The following is a 27,632-nucleotide window of genomic DNA, read 5'->3' as shown; positions in this document are numbered from 1 at the left end:
CCTTGTCATGTCTTTTCATTCTAGTGTTTTTCCCTTTGTAATTCTAGAGCGTATGACACCTCAAGAAAATCATGTCTAGGCCTGCCAGAACTAAAATGGCCCAGAATGTACTATAGGGGGATATGACTAGTCGTCAACTTCTCCCTACCCAAGGTTATATATGCTAAGCCGTTGTTATCTTTCTCTTGCTTGCTTATATAACGTCTCTTTCTAAAATCTCTCTTTCAAAAATCTCGCTCTCTCCTCGTTTTCTAAAATCTTCTTTTAAAACCGAGGCTAGAGGCTCGACCGTACGTCGCTTGGCCGTAGGCGACGCAAGAACAAATTGGCTTAACTCACTTGTCGCTGGAAAGTGAGTGCCGCACAATCGCTAGTCCGCTGCCTTCGAAAGTGCGATTGTGTCACCCAGATCCCAAATTATGGAAACTCTGGGAAATAATACCATAAATGGTTACACAAATTAGAAAAGGGCTAAATTAACTATTATAAAAATATAATCTAAAAATAATACCACCGATATTGTTTCTTTGGGCTTTTCCTGTCGGGCTTCCCCTCAAAGCTTTAAAACACATCTCCTAGGGGAAGGTTTCCAAATGGTGGTTTGTGGGGGACATCACAATTCACCCCTTCACGGCCCAGCGTCCTCGCTGGCACTCTTTCTCCCCTCTCATCGTGGGACCACCCCCAAATCCACCCCCCTTTGGGGCCAACGTCCTTACTGGCACACCGCCTTGTGTCTACCCCTTTCGGAGAATAGCGAGAAGGCTGGCACGTTTCCACACCCTTATAAATGGTGGTTTGTGGGGGACATCACGGACCACCCCCAAATCCACCCCCCTTTGGGGCCAACGTCCTTACTGGCACACCGCCTTGTGTCTACCCCTTTCGGAGAATAGCGAGAAGGCTGGCACGTTTCCACACCCTTATAAATGGTGGTTTGTGGGGGACATCACGGACCACCCCCAAATCCACCCCCCTTTGGGGCCAACGTCCTTACTGGCACACCGCCTTGTGTCTACCCCTTTCGGAGAATAGCGAGAAGGCTGGCACATCGTCCGGTGTTTGGCTCTGATACCATTTGTAATGGCCCAAATCCACCGCTAACAAATATTGTCCTCTTTAGGCTTTCCCTTTCGCGCTTCCCCTCAAGGCTTTAAAACGCGTATCCTAACTATACTTACATGGATTCTGATCGTCATTTTCGTCCTACATTCTACAAATTTTACTCATCCAACTTAATTTTGAAACATTGTGACGGTCAAAAATAAAATTGAAAGATTTTTAATCAATCGACAAAGTTCGACTTGAATAGACATATAGAACCGAACATAATAGTCAAGTCTTAATAGAGAACATATTTATTTCCATGAATGAAACTTTTCCGTTTGGATTTATATAAAATATCCCTTTTAAGAATGAATATATAGATCTCACATTCATAATTCTGAAGCAACAAAATTAACGCAGTAGATGAATGGCAAAAGGAACAAAGGTTGAATGGAACACTAGATTTAACTTGATCTAAAAAATTGATGAACAATTACGTTAAAGAATTGCTTGATGCATAATCATCTGTAAGAGTACCAATGAATCTAAAAGAACAATCAGGCTCTTATCTCGTTCCATTAATGGAGGCTATCATATTTCGGCGCAGGGCCAGCACCATATGTGCATAGGTTACTGTCGTTGCCATGATAAAGACTCCAATCAAGATGCACACAGTCGTGGCACACGCGTATAAATACCTGGAGAAATAATGCAAATCATAAACCAACACATACAATAATCTCTTAACCAATTGAGCTATATTCGAGACAATAAGTTCTGTAATGTTCAATCCTAAAAGTTTTACGTGTATCCTATGGTAGAGCTGAAAGTCAGATAGAGAATTCCTGAGGACTTACTTGGGAGAAAAAACACTCCAAACAAAGAGATGGTTCCTCATTAAGATCAACACTATTGTGTATGCGATCAGCAAGATCGAATTGACAGTCAGTGAAACCAGACAAGGAAGGCCAAGAGTCATCTTTAGAACATGTCCGGAATCTGCATTTTGAGTTGAGGCAGCAATGTCTAGATTTTTAATTGAGATATACATCACCATACTTAGCAGCAGCAGTGTCGGTGATGCGTAAGTGATAATGAACATCAATATGCCAGAAAATAGTGTTGAGTAGTTTGAAACGCCCTGACAAGGATAAAATTGTTATTGTGAAGTTAAAGAGAGCATAATAAGTAATTCTGTGGAGCACAAGGGAGAAGAAATTACAAGGAAAGCTCCAGCAACGTCGATTGTAGCTAGAGAATTACTATTCCCCAGCGCAAAATGGCCAGCCATTCCTATATAGTACAACACAGCAACCTTTAAAGCAAGAAATAACCATCCAGCATTAGCATGCATCAACGTTGCCAAAGATGAACAAGTATAAGAGACAGCAAAAAACAATTCATCATAATGCATCTATGCAAACTCACCTCGACCCATTGCTTCTGCTGCTGCATCCCTTGAGAAAAGAATAGAAAGCTGGCATAAATTTGCACCAGAATGAGTAACATTACTGCTGTATTAACTGGTTGTTGGAGCAGCAACTGCAGAAGACACCAAGAGCCTATGTACACCCACCCAGTAATATATAAACAATCTCTCAGTTCTGAATGTTGAGACTGACTCCCTATTTTAAAAGGACGAGAAACTTCATGATCACTTGAACATGCGTTGGAAATCTGCATAGGCATGACCCATGGTACAACCAGAGCAGTCCCGACTGTAGTAATACCGAGAGTTGCATAAATGATTTGTGCTAATGAAGTAGCAGCGTTGCTGGATGGTACTGATGTATTGTGTCGATATTTCACAATATGATGCAGTACAAGAAATCCCGACATCAAAAAGTGAAATCCAACTACTAGAATAACTTTTGTCTTCCTTCTTAATAACGAAAGGGAAAATAAGCATAATATTATTGTAAGGAAGACAGAGGTTAACTGAATCAGCTGAAGATCAGTCCCCGACTGCTCAAGCCATTTCGATATGTCTGGAAGATATGTCCAATTGACACCTCCTTGATGCCAGCCCCTTAAAATTCTTCCAGAGATAAGGAGGGTGAAGATGGAAGATGCCCTTAAACTAGTTCTTTCATGTCCACTAAACAAAGTAAAAAAACCACAGGTGCTATCTTTTTTAAAGAACTGCAATGTTTTACGAAGCAATAGCACATTCAATGTGGAGAGCAAGTAATGCCAAATATATTGCTCTTCCTCAACCATAGAACTGGATCCCATACTGATGACCAAGATGAATATTACAGACAGAGAAAAACCCTCATCAAGATGCCATGTGAGAATACCATTGGAAAGCCGCTTCTCTCCAAAATAACTTTTTTGGATAATAGAGTAAAGGACGGCAGAAAATATTAGACAAGATAAGATCATTGACATCACTCCAAAAGCAATAACTTTAGCAGGTTTCTGCAAATAAAACAGAAGTGACAATTCACAATCAGCCACAAAGAACATTCTTAAATGATCGAATATTACATGAAATTTCAGAGTTTGTTCCAAAATGATGATAAAGAATAAATAATAATACTAATAATTCTTACATCAGTAGCTTTGTGTGATAACCATTGATTTGCACTTATCAGAAACTCATAGTATGCTGCAATAATTTCACTTTTGTCTTCTCTGCTATCAGACCTGTTCAAATTACTGGAAAAAGTTAATTTTTCCTGATCCATGGAACAAGTTCTCCAAATAGATGATCTGTGCCCACCTGGAAAGCTCCGTTGATATCCAGGAATCATAAAGAGCTGCAGCACGCAAATACAACCGGCAAAACTTCTCCATAATACCATTACTACTATATCCATTATCACCTGAAAAGCCATCACATGGGTGACTTCCACATTGAAAACCAGGTACCTGTCTTTGTAACAATCTAAGCAACTGCCAAGAATTCAATTGCAGTGCCCTTAGTTGTTGCATATCTGAAATCATCCAGAAAGAGGTGTCGCATTAAGATCACACAAGTTGGCATGCGATACAAGTCCAAAAGGCACTCAGTATGTTGCATTCTAGCACTAGGTATTAATAATAGAAATTGATGACAAAAGATAAAGCAGATTGCACATATAGCCCACTCTTTTTCTCTTTTCCCTCTGCATTTCAATAACTTTATTTCGATTCTGAAACCCATTAATGCCTCATGCACAAGGAAAGGGGAATTTACCCTTCAAAGAGTCCACCATTCCTGGAATCATGATGCCGACACTGTTTTTGGGTATTGGCACACCAAATAAAAGAGCTAAAGTGGCTGCAATGTCGACCTGAACCACATTCTAGGTAAGTCAGAAAATAAGAAAACATTCAGAATAAACAGAAATGGAAGAAAAAAAAAGAAGAAAGAAGCATAGACAGCAAGATTTTCCTTATCAATACTGTGAAAGTAATACAAGTTTCTGACTCTTGTTCATATTTGTGTTTCACTAGAACACAAATAGAATGTAGAAGTTCAAAGAAAAGGGTTCAAGCTAAGTTTGAAGAAATGATAATTCTGTTTGAACAATTGGATGGAACGAACAGTAATGTATGACGAAGTTTATAGAATGAATTATTTAGTACATAAAAATTTGGATGCATAGTCTTAATACCAACTTGAAGAAACTGGGCGTGTAGGAGCTGAATACCTGGTTAACATCATTGCTGATAACTGATGCAGAGTCAGTGGCATGACTTTTTGATCCAATAAAAAGAAGCAAGGAGTCAGTCTCTTCATACGATGACCCACCATGATTGCCATTTTCAGTCATCCCATGGTCACTCACCACAACCTACCTTGAAGTTCAAAATTAAACGGTTATAAGTGAAACCATTGGCATGATTTGAGTTTACAGTCTTAGACAAACGAGCCAGACAAATTTATATCCATTCCTATTTCCAGGAATACATGAATAGTCATTAATAAGGACAATATGGAAAGGGAAATTAACTTCCAGGAAGGCTTACAATCGCTAGTCAAGGAAACCAAAAGTGCCAAAAAAATTAAGCGCTAATTTAGACTGGTTTAGATGACTTCAAGTGGATTAAAAGAAATGTCCATCTTTTTTGCCTACCGGTTCATATATGCATTTCTATATGGCAATTACATCTGGGAAAGATTTGGACCACCTTTTCGTTCACAGCCCACCCGTTTTCTTCTTTTATTTGGGACAAACTTAAGCAGTTCTGATCTTTGAGGCACTCCTCCAAATTAATGTAAATCTCTTCTCGATATTCAATTTGGAACAGGGCCACGGGGCTGGGGAAAGATGTTCCCAAGGTTGTGTCAATGGCTTTGTTTTGGGAATTTGGGGGGAATTTTTTTGAAGACTTCCATACATCCTCAAGACCATAAGGAAGGTTCATGTTTTGACCTCACTTTTGATCTGAGGAGTTTCCTTCTTAAGCACAACACTTTGGGATTCTGGTAACCCCACTTGTATAAGTTCTTCATAAGAAATTTCAGCTAATTATTGGAAAGGAATAAGCTTCCAGAAACAATGAAGCAGTAAATGCATTCTGACTGAAGCTCGATTATAAAAGGCACACATCAAACAGACATGCCAAACAGCACTATCATCTTCTTGGCTTACTCACATCCAAGAAATGTATATTTATTACGTGATAAGAGAGGACAAGTTTCAGAACCATGAAACAAGTCAAAGAAAATGAGGAAGTGAAACAAACCAAAAGAGTCCTTTTATTATCTTCCGGGCTCATCATGGCACTGGCATGAATCATCCTCACCACTTCATCCATTTCCATAAGTTTTGGGGCCATTAAGGGACTGAAACATCCAAATGAAACTCATGAAATAAAATAATTAAATATATCAGATGTTAAAAAGTTAGAAACAGATAAATGCACCTGTTTCGACCACCAATATGCCCAACATGGTCCAAACCTAGATAATGAAGAATCTGAAATGAAGATTCAGTTAAAAGTACATAAAAACTGCATTTTTATTATGTAGTAGATTCATATTATTTAAATAATATGATAGAAGATTTGGCATGAAGATGAAACAGGCATCACAAGTATTTTGCAATTGTAAAATAAATGATGTAGTCACATATTGAACTCTAAACAAAGTCAAAATTGCATAATTTTACTGTGAAAGCAATCAACTGTAGAGATTATTAGACGAAGAAATGCACAGGAGAAAATGTAACAAAAAGATGTTTAGGTTTCACTAAGGACAGGATAATCAAGTAACAAAGTTGAGAAACACTAATGAAAGAGGTTCAAAGAAAAAACCTGCAATCAACCCAAACAAACGACAAATAAATAAAATCATCCACGCCAAGTTGAGAGACAAAGGTCAAAGGCCTGTCCAATGAGGTACACATAAAAGTAAACTACTGAGTTCGTTAATATACACACACAAACTCGAATAACATAGAAAACAAAGCCAATGAGTTGAACCATATTACTAACTAAACTGTAGATCATCTTCTATCTAAATTTAAATTTTGGTATTGTAGAGCATTTAGATATTTCAGTGCAGAAAAAAGTAATAGGCATATACAATTTAAATGCCCAAAAAAAAAAGAAAAAAAAAGGTAAAAGTACACCAAAAAGACTTACAAGAAGATTCCAGTCATTCTTGCTAAGCTCATAGCTTAAATGTCGAGAAACATTTTTATCTACCTCTACAGTATCTTTAACCTGCAGACATAAGAGACTTGAATGTGTATGCCATATTGTTAAATCTACAAGATAGAGATACATGATCACATTAAAAAAACTACAGAAGGGAAGTTTTCATCCAAACTTCGACGAAATATAAGCAACAAGGTATATCAAGTGATGTTCTAAATTGTTCTTAACATAAAATCTTAAACTATTGTAGTAGAATTAATTTAATCACATGTTGTCACTCCTTCCCTGAATGAGCTCATTTGACTAGGGTCCAACACATACCTCATATGTGGGTTCATATCTTTTTCTTTTTCCTACTTTTTTTTTTCCTTCTTTTATTTATTTATATTCTTTTGAAAGGGAACAATTTTTTTCATCGCATCAGAGGAGTCTAAAAAAAGAAGGTGGATATAAGGCATCAACCTTGAGAGACCAAAGAGATCTATAAAAAGCTACTTCAGTCGGCTTGCAACAAAAAAAAAAAAAACTTGAATGATTACATAAGAATTTGGAGAGTAAACATAGAAAGATTTAATAGAGTAGTCAAGCCCTAATCTCAGCAACATTGTTGCTTCTATCTTCAAACAATCTTGTCATTCGTCTCCTTCCACTCTGCCCACAGATCTTTTGCTTCATTGAACCAAATCACATTGGTTTTCATTTCATACTTCATCGATAAATTGGTAGCATGCTCACTATGATTTCGAATTAGGAATAATACTAAAATTTTAAGATAGAATATCCTTTCTAAATTAAATTACTAATAACTTTTACAGTTCTCGCTACCACATAGAGTTCATTCAATCATCAAATTGGTTCTATACAGGAAGGGACCTGAAAACATCAAAGCAACAAAGAAGTTCCAAGTAAAATGGTAGCAGCAGATACGTTTCCATTAACTAGCCAAAAATATTGTCTCTCTCTAAGTTAATTAACCTAATCACGAGGAAAGTTTCAAAGAATGCTCGGGGAATCAACACATGCCACATGAGCATCAGAAACACAACAAAAAGGCTACAGTCAATTAGCTTCCTTAACACCATTGTGCTTGCACAGCCAAAGTCACAAATCTTCATATTAAATAACTATTTCTTAGTTCCATGCATAAAAATAAAACAAGTGTTATGATAATTAAAAATTATGAAACTACAGGAATTGACTACACACAAATTCAGCAGCTATTGGAAGATAAAAAGAAATGATGTACCCACGCAATCTCTAAGAAGGAAGCAAACTGATGAACAAAATGCTAAGTAAGTACAAAGCTATAGAACAAAATTATTCACTTTGGCTTGATACATCCTTAGATAACATGCCACAGGCGATATTTGGCTAGCTAGCTACTGGATCCCAAATAAATTATAAAAATAAAAAAAACCAGGTAAACCACCAATCTCTCTGTCCCAGTGTCAAGAGTCCATGTCAGTAAGGAATGAAGACATTACAGCACTAAGACCAGAACACTGAAGTTCCATAAAGGCATGAAGTAGCATGCACTACACCCAACATCTTCCTTTGCATATCAGGTATTATACTTACAAAAAAGCTGCTAACTCCATCATGCCTCATAAAAAGCCCCGGAAACAACTTAAGCCAAGTTTCATCTCCGCACACCACCATTTTCCAACCAATTTTAGAAAACTGACCTATAATATGAAAAATGATCTAACTTTCAGATTCAAAATATGTTTACACATTTACTGAAACTGTACTGATTTACCAAGAAGATTGTCATCAAGTAGAGCTTGAGTATTGAAATTGAAAGCCACATCAAGGAATCCTCCGATAGCACCAGATACAATAGCCTGCAATCATATGCGAAAAAACAAGGTTTGTTCACTGCTGCATACCATTTTTGCCACAATAATCAAGAATGAAGAAATGATTACCTTCAGACGGGGCATTGTAACAGTTGGAGGTGTAGCCTTTGCATGGTAACCTTTTGCAGTTCCATCTGCCAACAATGATTGAGTGTATGGCATAGCCTCCATAAAGGTCTTGGTTGGAGGCCGTCCATTCCTACCAAGCACAAATTCTGCTGGAAGACCATCAATGACCTAAACTGACATGTTCGTTATAGAAAGAAACTACTTTCAAGCACCAAACAAAATTATCAACAATGGCAAGCTTGAAAAACAACATGTTTCTGACTGTAACTCACATACCATTAAAATAAGTCGATCATATAAAGGCGGAATTCCAGATAATTCCTATATGAAAAAGTTTTCAAGTCAGATAATGTCCTCAGTAAACTTGGTTGCATTTAAAAATTAAAAGATAAATAGGAAGGGGGGAAAATACAGAGTGAAGAGACAGAAGCTATGTTGTCTCCTGATGTATTTCAAACCACATACTATATTACAATACATATAATGAATGAAAAACCAACAGCTTCCTCTTGCATGCATGGAAATTATTATTCAACATTTGATGACTCATTAACCGAGTGTAACCAACTCCTTCAACCCTAAAAATTCATAATGTGTCCGAGATTACTAAGAGAGACTATGATTTTCCATTAATTTCGTAAGGATCCGTCTGTAATCTTATTGTTGCCCATGGAATCATAACTTCAACTCTGTAAAGCTTAGTGATGTAACTAGTATCACGCTCAAGTCGTTGTCTTATATAGTCTAGCACTAATGGAACCATTAAATCAAGTAATTTCATAAAATGCCAAGAACTTGAAGAGGATTAATCACTTGGATAAGAAAAGGAAAACCCATTAGTTGGACTCTGATGTCATAATCCTAAAATCTTACATAATTGACTCAAGAAACATCTTGGAGAGTAGTAAAGGGCACCCTAATTAAGAACCAAGAACCAGCGGCTATAAGCTCACGAAGTGGACAGAGTCTGCATAGATTTTGATCCTACTTTGCAAGCAATCTCATCCATACATTGAAATTCAATCAACCATCCTTTTATATATAGCAGACACAATTTCAACCTCAACCAAGAACATAAAGAGCATAACGATCTAAAAAAAAAAAAGTAATATCCTGGAAAGGACCTGATATAGCGACTGAAGCTCATGAGGAGGCAGATCTCTCTCACTCTCATTTTGGTTTGCATAGCACATGGGCGCGCGAAAACTTTCCGACCCACTGAAAAAGCCAAGTAACAGATGGAGAAAAATCACATTTACAACGTGTAAATCTCAACAAGAAAGAAAACTCCCGTCAGCAAAGTAGATGTTTCTAAACCCGATGAATTCAACCTCATTGCTTCAATAACCAAGGGAAGTGAGTTCATAGTACAATACCAGCTGGTCCAGCTGAAGCAAGCTTAATTACACCAAATTATTTTAACTTTCAAACTAGATGTACACCGTAGTTACTTTCAGAAGCTCTATCATCTAATGATGCTATCTTATTGCAGCTCAAGGATAAAAAAAAGAGCTGAAGAGCACCTGTCACCGGATAGTGCAGGCTTGACGGGGAAAAACCCAAAGACGAAAAATGAGAGTCCAGTGATCTGAATAGCAACAGCTGCAACAGTAAATAGCGTTAGTCTAGTACAGGTTAGCGAAGAAGACATTTTCGGGTTGAAGAAGATGAAATTCCACTTCGTCGCGTTCTCTGCAAATCTCGGACCGAAGAGCCTACAGTTATCGAGGGAAAGAACTGAAGCTTTGGAAGCCGTCCCAAAATTGTTAGGAAAGACGGTTTAATTTGTTTATTCTGGTCGTAGAACAATATACAAACATTATATATTATTATTTTTACATCAAAAAACTTAATTTACTGCATCTAGAGCTTCCTAACTTCTTTGATCAATACTCGAACATTCTATTAAAATGATTGAATAAGAACATTAATAGAGTTTTACCGCTCTCAGGCCCGCAACCTTTTTATGCAATACTCGAGGATTCTATTGATTTGATTGAATTAAGGGCATCGATAAAATACCACAAATCTTTACTACGACCGTAATATCAGTTGCAAGCATGGCTCAAACACCACTATTGAGAACAAACTTCTATAGTGATACAATATGATCTACTTTGATTATAAGCTTTCCTGACTTAACTTTTGGTTCTCTTATTCTCGAACGATGGAGAAAGATATTGCATATTGTCCCTAATTCGAGTGCATGCCGCACATCTTCCTTATTTTGAATCAATGCTTTTAATAATGGTCATAAATGATGCAGAGAAAGACAACTTTAGAGAGAAGATTAAAATCGTTAATTTAAAGAGATTCAAAATTGACTTTTATGAACATTTTGATAATATTTCTAGGGGATAATTACTGGCAGTTCACGTGTGAGTGCATGCCTATTAATACAGATATTTTGCTAGGAGCAACAGAGAACATAAATTACAAACAACAGCGCAAAATACCGTGGACAACCTCAAGAATTTTCTCAATATTATGTTAAGACAGGCCAGGCAGCAGCATGTCAAAGTATATGGCTGCCGAAAGAATGGGCATCCACAAACTTGGCATTCATGATCTTACATCTTTCAATACTCCGCCCTTTTCAAGCTCGTCGACAAGATCCCTTAACGATGGAACTTTCATGGCCAAAGTTCTGTATAGTCGAGAATATCGTGCTCGGGTTCCATCTGCAGTTCTTGCCAATGCAAGCAAGCTCAGAGCCTCTGGGAGCTGGGAAAATACTTGTTTGATATCCTCCAAGCTCATGTTTTCTAAAACAGATGGTCTTGGAACAACTCTCACAATTTCACCACCTTTTGGTTCCTGAACACGGGCATCGGCCTTGATAACTAATTCTGAGTTTGAGTTTGCACCACACTTGATGATAAATGGTGTTGTTGAGCCTGTATTGAACTGTAGGACGTTCCACTGAGCGACATCGGTTTCTGTACCAGAACTCGAGTCCACAGACAGTCCACGGTTGTGTGATGCTAGATAGATGTCATCTTCTTCTGGAGTTAACTGCAGTAAATAAGTTTGGAAAAAAGAAAAAAAATTAATGTATGAATGATATATATCCATTCTCCAGCTAATGTCCTATACTCAATCCAAGTTTTGAAACAGCCATGCGCCTTCCAAGAGCATAGGTGTCAAAAGGGATATTCTTATTTTACACCTAAGATAAAGTTCATTCTGACATTGATATCTTAGAAGAAAAAGAGAAGCCGTTTAATCTTGCTAAAGTTCAATTTCCAAAATGGTACATGTTCAGAGGAAACATTGAATGAGGTTTCTTGATCTTGAAAAGCAACGACAAAATCAAGTCATTCAATAAACAACGTATAGTTCTCAAAAGAGTCGGTCAAGCTAGTATTTGATTGAATTAATTTTCTAGTTTAAATAACCATATCATAATGATGAATGAAAATTTCCCACAAATATTTTGCAGGGTTGCCCACTGTTATGAAAACAAATGGAGATTTCCCACCCTACTCTGTTGTCAGCTTTAATGGTTCCACCCTAGTCAAATTGAATTTGAGCATAAATCTAAAAGAAAAACCCCGACAAAGTAGACCATATAACGAAAAAACATGTCGTATAAACAATTCAATACAAAATTTGGAACATTCTCATACCTCAACTGTCTGACGAGCATCAGTGATTTGCCTCCTGGCACACGGATGATCAATCTCAAGAAGAGAAGGCATTTGATCTGTTAAGTCATCAAGAGTTGCAAGCAGTGCCTTTTTCTTACTTCTACTCAAAGCATTTACAGACGCTTGTCTTACAATAGTCTGTTCAATAATTTTTTTTTTGTAAATCTCCGTTGACTGACGCTGAAACAAAACAAGAGAAAAAGAAAGTCATTTATGTAGAAGATTACCTTTAACTGCTTCAAAATGCCATCAAGGGAGATGAGAGAGGCAAGTCTTGCATCTTCAATAGCAGTAGAGGGATTTTGGATAGGTGAACCACCATCTTCCAGCATAAGTAAAGCAACATCATGTTTCATTTGTTGCAAAATCTGACAACAGAAGTTTTACAGATCAGAATATGCTCAAATATAGCCAAGTGGAGAATGAAAAAAGTTTTACGTAGATAATATTTACAATTTAGCATTTATAGACGAAAATGCTAAACAATTTTTCAGTTTTTCATGTCGTAGAATCTGACAACAAAAAATTTGTATGTTAGAAAATGCTAAAATATAAGTAGACTGAAGATATGCACATAACATAGCAAATTTACCGTTAACAGCATATGTTTATTTGCGAAGTAGATCAACATGGAAGAACAGGAGGAATAAAGAAAGCAGAGATGAGTACTTGTTTCTTAACGTGGGTATGTACTCTTTAAGGTGTTGAGCTTCACAAAAGTAATATATTGACTAAGTATATAGAAGAGTGAAATAAAAATTATTCCTAGTACCGACATGAAAATATGGGGCCTATAAAGATATGAAATACCTTTCTTCTTTTATGATCGACTGACTCGAGGGCTGATCGCAACTTTGTAACTTGAGCTGCATCTTCTGCCTCTTCCATAGCCAAGGTACCAGCAATGTCCTGATAAAACAGAAAAATGTAGGTGAATGTCCAAAAAATCATGGTCTGTTTACCACTTCTCTGTCAAGGTCGCAAAATTTGCCATGTGCGTTAGGAATATAAGATTTGTTATCCAGGTTCTTAACCAGTTGACTCCACAAAAAAATTTCATCAATCTTCAACCACACGAAGAAAGGACACAATGTTGAAGATGCTACAGTGTGTGCAAAATATAGAAATCCTATTTGATGTGCTTAGGTGAAAGGACCAGAATGCAGTGGTATTTTCCCATGCAGCAATCTTGAAAGAAAAGCATTATTTTTCTAAAAAAGACAGCAATTGATAACGGGAGTTTTGTTCACTTCCTTTTTCCTCTGTACATGCTCTTTAAACTCATAAAACATTTAAGATTGTAGGCAAGTAGTCCGATGAAATTTGAACCAATAATATCCCAGTTGATCCAAATGAATTTGAGCCAACTTTGATTTATTGAAGAGAATTTCGGGACAGTAAAAATTGAGGTTTAGGTAGTTGAGCAAATAATGACCTTTGTTGAATCTTTAAACAAAATGAAAGGGGGTTTCCATCCTCAAATAAGTGAGGAGATTAAAATGGATTCCTATTAAAATTGACTAGATCAATCAATCCACACTGGATCAAATAACACATTTTTTTACTCAAAGGAAGTTATCTTTCAAAATACTTTAGCAAACCATGGTAATTGGTGAACTGATCAATCTAAGCATTTATTCAGAACAATTTAAGTTTTTCTTCTGACATTTAATGATAGCCGACTTCAACTTTTCAAGAATTGGTTCACAACAAGATCAATATGTACCTTCAAGTGCTGCAATTGGGAAGAATAGACCCGTTTCGTGTACTCAGAGAGAAGCTGGCCAAGAGCATCCGTAGATGGAGGCATTGCAGCGCCAAGTCCACCCATCCAACCATCCATGATAGCTGTTGACAGAAGTTCCAGCTGACCAGTTGCTCCCCCTGCTGTATCGTCTCCAGTAACAGACAAGTATTCGAAGTTCTCTATTAACCATGACCTAATCTGACGCTGCAGCTCACCAGCTGGAGTATGTACAAATAAAGCAGCCAAAGCCTTATTCCCAACAGCAAAGCTTTTTGCATCCTCGTTAATTTCTCTCAGTTTTCCAGCTGTCACTTGCAGCCTCGGAGAATCCTGTCCAATACAGTTCAAAGTGATAAGCACAAGTGCACAATTGTATCGTAATAATATACAACGTCCAATACAGTTCGGCAAGTAGAAAACCATTCTCTCGTGAAGTACTTCTCAATTCTTGTCCTGCCACCAGCATGTGTGCGAGAATACAAATTAATAGTTTTTCCTCATATCTCTTTGGGAAAGATAAAGGGGAGTATTTAATATTGATTATCACCATGCATTTGATCAGATAGGAGGAAAGATATCAAAACAATGACAAGAGCACTACCAGATCAAGACCCCGAATTTTGGATACTACTGATGAAAATCGGGACTTCTTTTCTGGTCTAAGATTCACTTTAAATCCTTGGATTTGCTCATCAATATAACGCACCGGAGATCTTCCTGGACTGTTACCCCTGCTGGAGCTTCTACTGCGACCAGTATTTGCCTTTTCAAGAAAACGCTCAACAGGAGAGACCTGAAATCAAAAAGATACAAGGACCGAATATGATGTGAAGTCAAAGAAAATGTACTTTGGAGAAGAGAAAGATAGACAAACATTAAAGATTTAAAAACCTTGATGGATTGCAGCTCCGGTGACCTAGCAAGCAAAGATCTTATGTACAATATTCTAACTCGTGAAACAAGCATTGTGTCCATCACCCTTCTTGGTTCCATTTTACGGATGAAAGAGAAAACAGCATCTCTTATTTCAGCCAGTATTTCATGCTCCCTAGAAGCACCTGCTTTAATAACTGCAGCTAAGACCTGCAAGATTTATTTCAAACCAGTGACGAAAAAGTTCCTCTTATTATACTTCAGTGATCATTATCAGCCATGATCTGGAAAGAAAATAGTTCCGGCAATATATAAACAAAAGAAAAATGATAAGAATACACAAAAAGAACCTTAAAAAAGTCTATACTATGTCTATGTCCCACACGGCTCCCACCAGAGAAACATAGCCCATGAAAAAACTGATTTAGCGACTGCTAATTAGTGAAACTCTCCTAGTACTCGAATAAAAGGTGCTTGTGCACTAAGATTCATATTGTAAAGGACAACAATGATGCATTTCCTCGTACTCACAAGAGACCAAAAAAAAGGTTTTGATAAAATAAAATAAAAATAAAGATACCATTAATAATTTTTTTATCAATAAGCCTAGAAAGATGAATATCAATAGTTAGCGTCCAGTCTAAAATTAAACTAATATATACCAGCATTAGAAGCTTGTTTGCACCATCTGAAATAGCAGCAGGGCTGTCATACTGTTCAGGGTCGAAATCATTCAGGGCAGATGTAAGATACTCTCCTGCTGGGGTAGTTTTAACTTTATCAGAACCAGCTTTAACTAAGGCAAGATTCCCCTCAGCTTTATCCACAGCTGATGGAGAAGGACCAATAGCCATCGAACCCCCTTTACTCTTGTCATTGGTTTCATTTCTGTTTTACCAACCAGGGAGTTCAGAGCATTTATGAAATAGCAAGTAATAGAACTGAATGCATTTAAAAACTTCAGATTTGACTTTACCTGCCAGGATCCCGAGGTTGAACATCGCCAACACCTTGGGGACTTGCCAGCTGGAAATTAAATAAATATAACTGCCAATATAAATAATAGCGAAGCACCAAACAGAATGCCAACAATAATTGTAATAGCCCATGATACCATACACTAAATCAACGGCATGGTAACAGTACTAGCTACAAGAATCTAACTAGATATAAACATTCAAGAAGAGCATATGCACAGATGATGTAGATTTGGTTTCTTAAATAGTCAGCATAAAATTTCTCATAATCCAATTTCTCAGAAGTAGTCTAAACCTGAGCCCAGGAAATTGAGATCTTCTAGAGAACATGTTTACCTGGGCTGATCCTACCGAAGATGCTTTCTCCGTCAACCGATCAAACAATTTTTCATTTTCTTCATGTAATCTCTGCAAAAACAGCAACAGTTCATACCCCATGTACAAAACAACTGAAACTGGAGCATAAGAGTGACAACTAGCCAAAGATTTGGAGGTTAAATTCAAACTAGTTAGATATACACCAAAACATGAAAAATAGGCTAAAACAATACGGAAGTATAGAACTCTAAGAATTTAGCAAGGAGAATTAAAATTCCAAAAGTAAACATGCATAGCTGAAAAAAGGTATTGTGTTATCTGTTCCAAGTATAATTTATATTGCTCACATTTCTCATAATTTATAGAGTTCTGAATTTTTAGAGGTACATGTGCTTTTTGTAATAAAGAAAAGACTAACAAAATATCTAGATACTAGTCTACCTGACAATAAAACTAAACTAACTGGATAATAGGTAACAATATGAAAAAAATAAACCTAACTAAATCCCTAGATTTAGCCAATAATATAGATATAATTAAAGCTAGGATTTACATAGATATAACTAAGGTCATTCTTTCAACACTCTCTTCAAGCCTTCAGCTTGTGAAATAGATATCATTCATTCTCAACTTTGACGGGATAGGATTATGTAATATTGATCGCACGGCTTTGACGATACGACCTCAACATCAAGGCACAACTTCAACAGTAGCTATGAAGGCTACGTCGATTAATCACACCTCTCCTAATAAAATGGATTTGATACCATGTTGGAAGTGTAAATTATCTTGCTCACATTTTTTCTTAATTTTTAGAGAGCTACATGTGCCGAAAGGTTAACTAAATACATAACAATATAACTACCAAGAAAAAAACTAAATCTAACTAAACTCCTGAATTCTTAGATATTAGGTAATAAAATAGATATAATGCTAGGATTTACATAGATATAACTAAGGTCATTCCTTCAACACTATCTTGACCTACTAAAAAACAATAATCTTACCCAAGGAGAGTCAAATTGTGTGGATTAATGTGGTTAGAGTAATAGATTAGGAACTATGGACAGAGAGAAATCTATACATCTTTGAAGAAAAACAAGCTCTTTAGGAGGAGAGATTAGATCTCATCAAATACCATATGGCTACTTGAGGTGATGTTTCCACAGATTGCTGTTTTATTTTTTTGTTTAATTCTTATCGGGACACTTTTTTTCCCTCCAAAGTTTTGTTTGGGAGGTTGTTTGGCAATTTGAAGTGTTTATTCTTTATGGGTTGATATCATACTCCTAAAGAGAGTTCTTTTTTTTTTTTTTTTTTTTTTTTTCCTGTAAACAGTTCAAAAATCAATGAAAGGTTCTTATCCTTGTTCAAAAGAAAAACAATATTCTTATCAAAGACAGGCATCGCCAACATGGAATGTCGGAGAACAGACCTCTATAAGAGCATCACGTTTTTTGAGCTCCTCTTCAAGCTTCTTGGTTACTGCAGAAGAATCCATGCCATCTCCAGTGGACTTGGTTGGTTCGGTGCTTAATGATGATCTAACTTCATTCACTTGTGACTCTATGCTTTTGACCTTTGACTACATTGTAAAATTAAAATGATAGCATTTCCGTCAATTTAAGAACAATGTACTTACAAATTATTCAGGTAAAGAGTCCTGATATAACAGCGAAGCAACCTGCAAAGTCTGAATTGTTGAATCTCTCTGTTGTATCTGCAGTTTCTGCTCTTGCTCCAAATGCAAGAGTTGAGCTACTTGATTTTTAAGCTGAGTATTTTGTTCCTTTTCTGTCTTATACTTTTCTGTTAGTGAAATGTTCTCCATCTGCACCAAATAGAACACAGTTCAGTTATCACTACTTGAAAAAGTGATATGGCAAAACTAACATCAACGTGTGAAATTAAAGCAAGAATGCTGCCTAAGAGAAAAGCTTAATGGGAAAACAAGACATCAAAATAGTCTATCGTCAAAGAACAAGCTACAATGATTAGTTTCATAAAATGTCAATCAAACCCTTGTGACCTAAAATTAAAAGAACTTAAACAGAAGGCAGGGTTCAAGCAAAAAAAAAAAAAAAAAAAAAAAAAAAAAAAAAAAAAAAAAAAAAAAAAAAAAAAAAAAAAAAAAAAAANATTCCTGACTTCAGAAAAAATATATATGAGTACACTAGTGTACTGATCTTTTAAAGTCAAGCATTGTTCAGATTGTTAAATAATCTGCAATGGTTTTCTGAACTACATCATTGAACGATACAGATGAACAAAATTAATAGGAAAATTCTCTTTTACTTCCTATGAGATCTATAACAAAATTGTGGAAATTGTTGATTTACGCTTCCTCAGAAAGACATTTTTTAATGAGACAGAAAAAGACTGAAAATGGAGAAGAATTGTGTTTATAGATCCAAAAACCTAAATTAACTCCTCCATTCATCTTAAACCTTCCATATCATAGTTTACGTGTAAAAAGCAAGGTAGAAAAAGGTGCAACTGAGATCAATGACATTTAAGAAACCAAAAATGAGATTACGTCGAATAATATAACCGTGTAATAAAAATATAAGTTAAGAACCTTTAAATCTGATTGCAGAGTAGAAGAAACTTTCCACGCCTTCTGGACTTCATTGAAGAGTAAAACACACTGGTCATTAGCATCTTTCAGTGCATTTTTCAACTCCAAGACCTCTTGTTTCAGATCCTGAGTTTCTTTTTCCTTGTCATATAATTCCTTACGCGCGCCATTTGCCTATAGGAATCAATAGGACATGAAATTAAAAATTAGACAGATGAATTCTTAAAGTACTACCATTTAGAGCCCACAGTTGCCCTCCAATGATGCATGTTACATCATGTAATTTTATGTATTATTGATGCAAATATCTTTTTCTTTTTCTTTTTTTTTTTCTTTTTTTTTTAATAGAAACCAAGCTTTCATTAAGAAAGAAGAAATGAAAGAATACAAAAGGGTCTCACAAAAGCACCACTTAACAAAAAGGAGCTAATGGATTTAAATATCTCGGTTATAGGAGCTCATTAGCAACTTGCCGTTTGCTATAATTATATTATATAAGTTTAAGGCTCCAATTATTTGTCAATATCAATGACAATAATGAATGGAATAGTGATGAGTATTCTCTATGTACGGATGCTCACTGGTTTCCAACCTATTATTCCTGCTCAGTCAATCAAAAATAAAATATCTCCTCAACGATATTTAGAAGTACTAGTTAGGACTACAGATCTGCTCCAGAGCCTGGACCAAATATAAAAGTGAGTTATTTTCCAAATCCTATCTTATGACTGGTTTTTACTCCATGTTAAAGTTATATCTTTCTCTTCCATGAGAAACCTTCTATCACAGAAAATTCTAGCAGTTCAAAAATCAAGCTTTAAATTTCTACTGAGATATGGTCCAGGCCAAGCCCATTCCACAAAATTTGGTTCATCCATATTAAAAAGTAATCCTCAGTTTAAAAGATATCTCGCTCAATAACACCCCAGATAGTAACAGTACTGATTATACATGCTGCCGTATTCAATAAAATATATTCATACTTACAATATCTCTCCATTTTTTAATGGTATCTCGATTTCCAAGACTTAGTACAGCATTTCGTGCTCTTGCAGAGAAGTTTAAAGATGATAGCGTGTCTGACAGGTTTGAAGCATTTGGACATAGGTGGACAATCATCAATGTTTTTGAATTCCCACCTGCATTAATTGAACATTTTAAGCAAAAGGAACCAGGTCTAACTCATTCCAGCAGCCTTCAAACAGTGATGTAAACCATCAATTGGCAAATCAAAAGCAAGAAAAATTACTCGAGATGAGACAAGGCAATAAGCCTGAAAGAGAACTTTTCAGACTATATACAAGTACCACACACACAAAAAGAAAACAAGAACAACATGAAGATTTGAAGGGTCTGACTGCGTTTGTCCACTATTGCAGAGGAAAGAGAGGAAACAGTAAAACTTATAGCAACCTGTAGCTTCTCCTTAAAGATGCCAAAATTTCTCTCATATCCTGAGCTGTTACAATAAATTGTTCGTGAAAAAATTTATAATTTTTGTAGCATATTCTTGCATTCGACTCTCTTAAATTCCAAATAAAGAAGTACCCAGGATTATCATTCCCTGAAATGATGGAGAGTGACCAAGTTATTCGATTTTGAGACAAAAGAAAACACTGTTGGTCCTTAAGGTTCTTTAGTGACATAACATGAAGTATAACAAAGTACAACCATTTCTTGCTATTTCTAATAGAAATAAAATAAATCATTTTTTTAAAAAAGGAAAAACCATTTTACAAAACCATGCAACCATAATGACATGGTTGATGATCATAGCCTGAACAACTTCCTAACCAAAAAGATTGCCTTACCTATCGAGTCTGCTAGTACTTTTGTGAGCACTGAATTTTCATATGGAACAACTTCCTTCTTAGAGGTCAAAGATGACAAAACATCTCCCAACCTATAAGAGCAGTATCATAATATCTGCAGTGAGGTTATTGCTAGAAGCAAGAAATTTGAAATACGTAAAAAAAATTTCAAATTGAAGACAACAAATCCATCTAATCAAAAAAGGATGCCTCAAACATTAGGTTATGAAAAGACCCCATGTGCAGTTGTAAAGAAAACATTAAGATTAAGAAGTTAAACATACGCTGAAAGTGATTTCATGACATGCAGCAAATCCGTGATCCTCTCTCCACTATCATCTTCCGTAATTGAACCCTCGCTGCCAGCCAAGTCTACAAGAGATAGCTTGCTATAGGTATTTTCACTGGTGATCAGATTGGTATAATATACATGTGTCGTAATGATCCTGTAATAGCCATTTTGAAGCCTTGTAAGATGGCGAATTTAAAGCAGTGAAAATGCTGAAAATAAATATTGAAAACAGATATATATACAAAGCAAACATGAAAACTAGATTAAGATATACGGTTTCTTTTTCTTCCTTCAGTTATGATATTAGGAAAAAATTGAAAGAACTAATCTGTGAAATATACGGCAACATTGCATCCCTCCACTCTAGCAGGTTTTCCCTTCCGACTCTCTAGTAGACTTATGATACAAATGTCTAGAAAGAAGTACTAACAATTAAAGAGGGTTCCTTGCAACATAAGCAAGTTTAAACATTATAAATCAAAATTACAAAATGGAACAATAAATATGAGAGTATCATAAAATACAAATTAATTAACTGCAAGCAACAATTCCATTTGAATATTATCTTTCACGTGGTTTAGACCCATCAAAAAATTGAAAGTTATAAAGAGTATTGAAATGGCAGCAAAAATCCATCTAACGATAGTAAAGTAATTTTTAAAAAAAGAAAAAGAAAAAGATACTTCAGTAGGCGTATCCAACCTTGGATGAAAATCAGAACCTAACATACATCCAACTAGGAGAGACATGCAAAACTCCACTAGGTAATAACCAAGACCAAGCTCTTCGGCCTACCTCAACCCACAACCAAAGCTCGTAAGATCAAATAACCAAAAATTTGCACCATTCAAGACTCTTTTTCCTAGGACCATAAATATTACAAAAACAAAACTGTATAATAAATTCAAAAGAATCAGGTTCAAACCATACAAATGAGAAACATTCAACTTTGATATATCATTTCCCCGTGCATTAAATGCTGCTTTCAATATTCTAGAGAAGTCCAATGGGTTCTCTACTTTTTCTTGCACAAGTCCAGCAAACAAATCTGGTGAATCAACATGGAGATTGGAAGAGGTAACTGATTCGGCAAGCAAATCCCTGATCTTCAAGAATATGAAAGGGGTTCAATAGAGTATGGCATACAGCTCAAAGAAGGATTCTAAAACTACAAGGCTATTGAAAAATGAAATTTACTAAGAAAAAGAACCTGTTCATTATAGAGCTCGCAAACGGTAACAAGAAAATTAAATCGAGAAGTAGAGGTTGAATCAGAGTTGGCTAAATCAAACAGTTCCTCGAAACAGCGAGCATATAAACCACGGTCATGGCTGGTTCCTTCCTGTGCAAGAAAAATAATAAATTGAAAAAATAAATCTACCAGCTCAATAATTCTCAGAAATGGGCCAATAGTAAGAACACCATACTCATATAAAACTACATATGCAAGAAACAAAAACTGATGGGACCAGAAACAATTGATAACCAAGCTCATTATGTGAATAAAAGGTTTTGGCTATTATTCTAGGGTAAAATAAATTAAAATAAAAACTACACTCTTAACAGTAGTATGAAAACCCACTGCTTCTCATTAACACCACTTAAGTGGTAAAATGAATGGTATTACATTAAGCATTTGTGGTCTGAGTTTATGATGCGTACAGATGTTGGATTGCTTATTCAGCACTTTCATGAAGATATTAAGGATGTGGTCATTCTGCTTTACAATGGTTAGAAGTCGGAGAGCTCAAAGCTTCTATTTTGTAACTTAACCATTTGCAGACACATCCTGTTGGTTCTTGCAGTTGGAGAAGATAGCAAGGTTCTTTTAAAGATCCTTGCAGAAAGTGGGCAGAATAGTGGGATGTAAGAAGCTTAATTGCCTCTTACAGGATTGGTCTAGATTATATAAATTAAAAAAAAAAAAAAAGGAAAAAAAAAAGAGAAGTTGTAATTACTGTATTTTAGAAACTAAAGCCAATTGGAAAGCCTTTTTCTGATCCTTTGGCTTGGCTCTAGGTAATGCCTTTCTCCATCCCTGTTTTTTTCCTCTACACTCAGTCCCTGTTTTTTTTCTCTACACTCAGTCCCTGTTTTATCATAGTTCTTGAATTACTACTAAAAGGAACACCTCTTAACTGGGAAACTGGAAACATGTTGATCTTATAAATCAAATCATCTGGTATCTCATAAGAAATCAGATTTTGACAAAATTGTCTTTAACAAATATAACTTTACATATACCTTCTTGGCCTTCTGGCTAAGATCAACAGTAGTATATGTTCTTAACAAGTATAACTTTACATCAAAACCAAATTTGTTTCTCAACAATTCTGTGACCCTGACCCTTTTTGTTTATTAGGAAAATCGGTATCAGTAATACATATTCTAACAACAGGCTACTAAAGAAATATTGGTTTTGCATTGTATCCAGTTTAGCATCCACATTGAGATGCTGGGAAAATTTTGAAATCAAATTCAACTAGTTCTTAAGAACACAATAATAAATTACTATAATAAATTAAGTTCATATGTAAGTCTAACATGTTGAGTAAATAGAAGATAAGAAAATATGACATTCAATACAAACTAAATTGATGTTTAATTTATATCAGTTTAAGTTAGGTTGGTGGTATTTCCTTGTTAATCCTCTAAATTAGGCTAAGGTTGTGTTCTCTTTTGATGAATATATTTTCTTTGTTTCTCATTAAAATAAATAATAATAAAAATAAATAAATAAATGATGTTTAAAATGACCATTTTAAACAATATATATTTAGTTGATTTATAGATGATATCTTAATTTAATTCATCTAAATGGATATCTAGAACTAATAAACAACAAAAAAGCATCATTGGAACAACTAATGATCCTAGTACGTCTAGTAGATAAATCTAAAATACAAACACATCTATCTTTTACACTCGAGCACCCTCAAAAAGAAAATCCTTGCAAGACAAACGCAATTAATCTGCATTCCTTGGAATCAAGATGCCCATACTAAATAGCATTTAAAACAGTCCTCGCCCAAAAAATCCTATACTAAGCACATGCCTAAAGAAAAAAACAAGGTTGGTATTATACGATGCATCTACATTTGTAGGCGAGAGACTGAAAGAAAGGAAAATAAGTCAAGAGACAGGAGCCTAACCATGGTGTGCGTCTTTCCGGAGAATGTTTGTCCATAGGCAAGAATAGAAACATTATGCCCATCCAATGTAGATTGCACATAAGGCTGAACATCGCTGAACAATTCAGCTGCACATGTAAATAACAATCCAAGATACATTAATAGCATGTCCATAGTATATCATAATTTTTCTAGGAAAACACAAATAGGACTGGGGAACACACATTCCTTTCACCTTGTCCAACTTGAGGTCCATAAACTCTGTCAAACTCAAAATCCTTTTTGGGATTAGAGATGGTATCATCACCAGTGATGATGCGGACTGTGCTTTCATCAGGAAATTCAACAACAGAAGGGCCTTCCTCCTCAAATGGTGGTCTAGTTCGGCAAAAAACTTTTATGTTCCCTGAAATTGATAAACTAGTTATTGTTAGAACTAAATTTTACAGGTTATCAAATTTATAGAAGGAAAACTCATGAAAAATGGGTGTACCTTTGGCTGTCAACAAGTCATTAAATAACCTTCTTTTCTCATCAATTAATGGACCGATTCTAGCCTGAGTTTCAGTGGCCACTCTATCTGATATTCAAGTTGCGAACACTTTAAAAACCACCAATAATTGTACTTAAAAACAGGAAAATTTAACTATATATAGCATCTGAACAAGGTCAACCAAAGATCAAACAAATTTGCATTGGTTTCGTGAATATCGTCTCAAATTTGAATTTCGAAAAGCTACAAATTACAGTACATATCATTCTCATGATATTATGAAAGCTATTTACTTGATTTTAAATCTAGAGACGAGGAACTCAATGTGGAGAAAAATTGAGCAGAAGTGCTCACTGTCTTACCTAGCTTACGGGTCTTCTCTGCAAGAACACCAAGATACCGAGTAACTCGATCTAGTTTTGCATTCGAGTATTCCTGCAGTTCACTTGCTTCTTGTTTCAACTCCAAGTAATCTTCTTTAGCTAGCTGTCAAAATAAACAACGAACTAGTTAACGAGTATAGGAGATGGATCAATACAGAAATCCCTATATCGCCTGAAGTCCCGCGAATTTTAAAAAAATGAAAGACGTCAAAAGACCACATGAACAAGCAAGCCAATGTCTTTGGAAACAAGAATATATTCTAGATCTTAGGAGACCCTTGAATCTGCCTCTTGATTGAGAAGCGGATCTAAAGCATGGCAGAGAAACGTAATAAATGGGTGTACAGACAACTTGAATACGGAGACACAACTCCTCCTGTACTTTTACACCCAATATTTTGTTCTAACCGATGCCTGAAAATGAATAGGAAGTCGAAACCAAAAGGTGCTGAGGATTCAAAGTTCTTCACCTGTGACCGGCCATTCATCACATCTCAGTTGGCTGTTGTGATTACAACGAGCACACACGGCCAAACCATGCATGCGTTCACTTACACGTATGGAATTTTATCGCCCCGCGAGGACATTTTTAGTCAACATATGGCCTGGTAGAATGTCACCATGTCCCTCGTAGAAGCAAGTCAATCGAATTGACAATAGATGCTCCATTTCACCAAAATTCTTAGCTTGGCAATGACAACAATATTTACCGAAAAATCGCTACACAGAAATGCTCGGGACATTAAAATCGGTTCAGACTTCCAATCAACTCATTTCAAAAGCAATGCCACTTTTCAGCATCAAATTACAAACAATTAAGAACAACGACGAACAGAAAAATCAGGAGTTCACACCGATAAATGGGAAGAAGAAGAAGAAGAAGAAGAAGAAGAAGAAGAGGAAGAAGCCGATGGTAAGAATTGAGTATAATGAATTAAATCCAAGTACCTTAAGTTTATCGCTCAATCGCTGAACCTTGGTGGGCAGAGACTGTTTAGAGAACTCCAAACGAGGAGAAGCTGAAGATGAGGAGGAAATTGAATACCTCCGAATCAAAGGAGAGCCTGGCTTGAACTGATCACCCTGCTCCAAAGACGAAGAAGACGGGTTCCTGGGCTCAAACCCGCTTACCTCCCAGTTCCATCGGTTCCTCTGCTCCCCCATTGTCCTCCGACGACCCTAGAAGCTCAAATTATCGGAATCCAAAGACAAGGTCACCTACGCTTCTCCGTCTCCGCCCTCCTCTCTCCTCTTTCTCTGCCTTTGTCTCGTCTTCTTTCGTCTTAGTGATCATTCGTCGAATCTTTTGAGCTTTTAACCAGTAATGTTATTTCCCTCCTTGAGTGCAATAAATGGATTTCTTTTGCCCGTCGGAAATTACGCTAAAACGACATCGTTTCCATTTTCAATTTTCTTAATAACTACAGGACACAAACACGACACAACGACAAAACTATCCAACTCTCCAAAAACCAGGCGTTTCGTTTCGGCTCACAAAAATATTATGCGCTCGTTATTTCTTCACGTCTCGCTCTCATTTGTGATAAGGCGTATCACGTGACCGCGCGGCAAAATGGGTTAGGGTTTCGTGGGCCACAATTGGGCCCATCTTTGTTTGGGCTTAATTTATTGTCTTAATGGGCAGGCAACTGAGCCCAATTCAAGTGGGCCACCTTTCCTCTTTTGGTCTTTTTGTTTATTTATTGTTTGCTTCTTTTCTGTCGGTGTTGAGTGTCCCATAAAAGGACTTTTTGGTCATTTCCCTAAACCACAAAATTAAATAATAGTTGAATATATCATGAATTTATTAATCATAAACTTATTATCCACGAAATAAAAATTGGATGGTACAGTGCGGGTAAGATGACAGTAGGGAGCTCCGCTAGAAAAGCAAAGGCTGGGAACTCGTCAGTCGTAACTGTTGGGTGAGGTTAAGATAGGGAGAGCGTGGGTATCAAGACCTAGACAGTACTACAGATTCTCCGGTTACGGACAGTTCAGGAAGCAATATGGCCGTAGCTATGACAGGGAGTGGTCCTCCCTGACACCCTCGCTTCTATTTCCCGTAACAAAATTAATTCCATTAAATTAAAATTGAAATCCATTAATTTTAAAATACGGGTTTCGTTTTATTCTTATGCCCTTAATAATATCATATTTATTTTTAATTGCGCCCTTTTCACTGAACTGGACACGGCGGCAACTGCTCCGTCTACAAATCAACCGTGGAATTAAATATTATTAAATATAACTAAAATATTTTAATTTTTCTTTCTTTTTATCGTCTTTATGAAAATTGATACCTCCACTTTTGAAATTCATAATCTCGTCCTTTCTGTAAGTAATTAATTTATATTAAAAGTTTATTTATTAGTACTTTGTTTCATAGGTTAATGTTAAATTATAATTAGATTTTGAGATTAACGTATGGATTATGGAGTTTCTATTTTTCTTTCTTATATTTTCAAACAGGTCGAAAATTAAGATTATATATATATAAAAGTAGCTTTCATATATTTATGTTTTGAAAATATAAGTAAAATTAAAGAGTAGTTGAAATTATTTATGTGTAATTAATTTTTAAAAATTTGAAATGTGACTTTTCCACGAAGGGATGAGTCTAAAAATAAATGCACTTAGGTTAATTTCATGGCCATTCAAACCATAACGTTAATTGGGTTATTGATGATAAAAGTTCCACATTGGCTAATTTAGAAAATGATCATGAATTTATAATCAAGAAATACTATCTTCATTGGTGTGATACCTACTGGGGAAGCCCAGAGCAAAGCCTGAGAGTCGTTTCTAACAT

General features: G+C 35.9%; 2 protein-coding genes and 1 pseudogene across 4 annotated transcripts; 1 reads left to right on the top strand and 2 right to left on the bottom strand.

The window, feature by feature from the left end:
- Positions 1-1,489: 1,489 nt before the first annotated feature.
- On the bottom strand, positions 1,490-10,351 carry LOC111781895 (GPI ethanolamine phosphate transferase 2). 3 transcript variants are annotated; one of them, XM_023662627.1, is made up of 17 exons: positions 10,091-10,351; positions 9,692-9,785; positions 8,844-8,888; positions 8,568-8,735; positions 8,399-8,483; positions 8,218-8,324; positions 6,625-6,705; positions 5,905-5,957; positions 5,725-5,824; positions 4,686-4,829; positions 4,229-4,325; positions 3,773-3,986; positions 3,603-3,696; positions 2,476-3,468; positions 2,270-2,362; positions 1,905-2,188; positions 1,490-1,745 (listed from the first exon to the last, which is right to left on the bottom strand). In XM_023662627.1, exons 1-17 carry the CDS (start codon positions 10,216-10,218, stop codon positions 1,613-1,615), a joined length of 2,913 nt encoding a protein of 970 aa, XP_023518395.1. In that variant the 5' UTR covers positions 10,219-10,351; the 3' UTR covers positions 1,490-1,612. The 3 variants fall into 3 exon arrangements, with proteins under 3 accessions (XP_023518395.1, XP_023518396.1, XP_023518397.1); XM_023662628.1 differs by lacking the exon at positions 10,091-10,351 and having other exon boundaries at positions 8,568-8,740; positions 9,692-9,751; XM_023662629.1 differs by lacking the exon at positions 1,490-1,745 and having other exon boundaries at positions 2,085-2,188; positions 2,270-2,340.
- Positions 10,352-10,857: 506 nt separating this feature from the next.
- Positions 10,858-26,152, bottom strand: LOC111781334 (kinesin-like protein KIN-14B). Its single transcript, XM_023661866.1, has 23 exons — positions 25,769-26,152; positions 24,800-24,923; positions 24,438-24,524; positions 24,180-24,350; positions 23,966-24,072; positions 22,024-22,155; positions 21,744-21,919; positions 20,806-20,967; positions 20,522-20,613; positions 19,698-19,849; positions 18,711-18,884; positions 17,817-17,963; positions 17,568-17,717; positions 16,151-16,222; positions 15,814-15,863; positions 15,500-15,725; positions 14,856-15,047; positions 14,566-14,757; positions 13,944-14,294; positions 13,028-13,126; positions 12,445-12,585; positions 12,197-12,355; positions 10,858-11,582 (listed from the first exon to the last, which is right to left on the bottom strand). The coding sequence occupies exons 1-23, from the start codon at positions 25,982-25,984 to the stop codon at positions 11,130-11,132; spliced, it is 3,825 nt and encodes a 1,274-aa protein (XP_023517634.1). The 5' UTR covers positions 25,985-26,152; the 3' UTR covers positions 10,858-11,129.
- LOC111782337 lies at positions 23,054-23,164 on the top strand (annotated as a pseudogene).
- Positions 26,153-27,632: the final 1,480 nt, after the last annotated feature.

This window comes from Cucurbita pepo, chromosome LG19, assembly GCF_002806865.2.
Source record: "Cucurbita pepo subsp. pepo cultivar mu-cu-16 chromosome LG19, ASM280686v2, whole genome shotgun sequence".
NCBI classification, from domain to species: Eukaryota; Viridiplantae; Streptophyta; class Magnoliopsida; order Cucurbitales; family Cucurbitaceae; genus Cucurbita; species Cucurbita pepo.
Note: the sequence above shows the minus strand (reverse complement) of the source record. Positions and strands in the feature narration are given on the sequence as shown.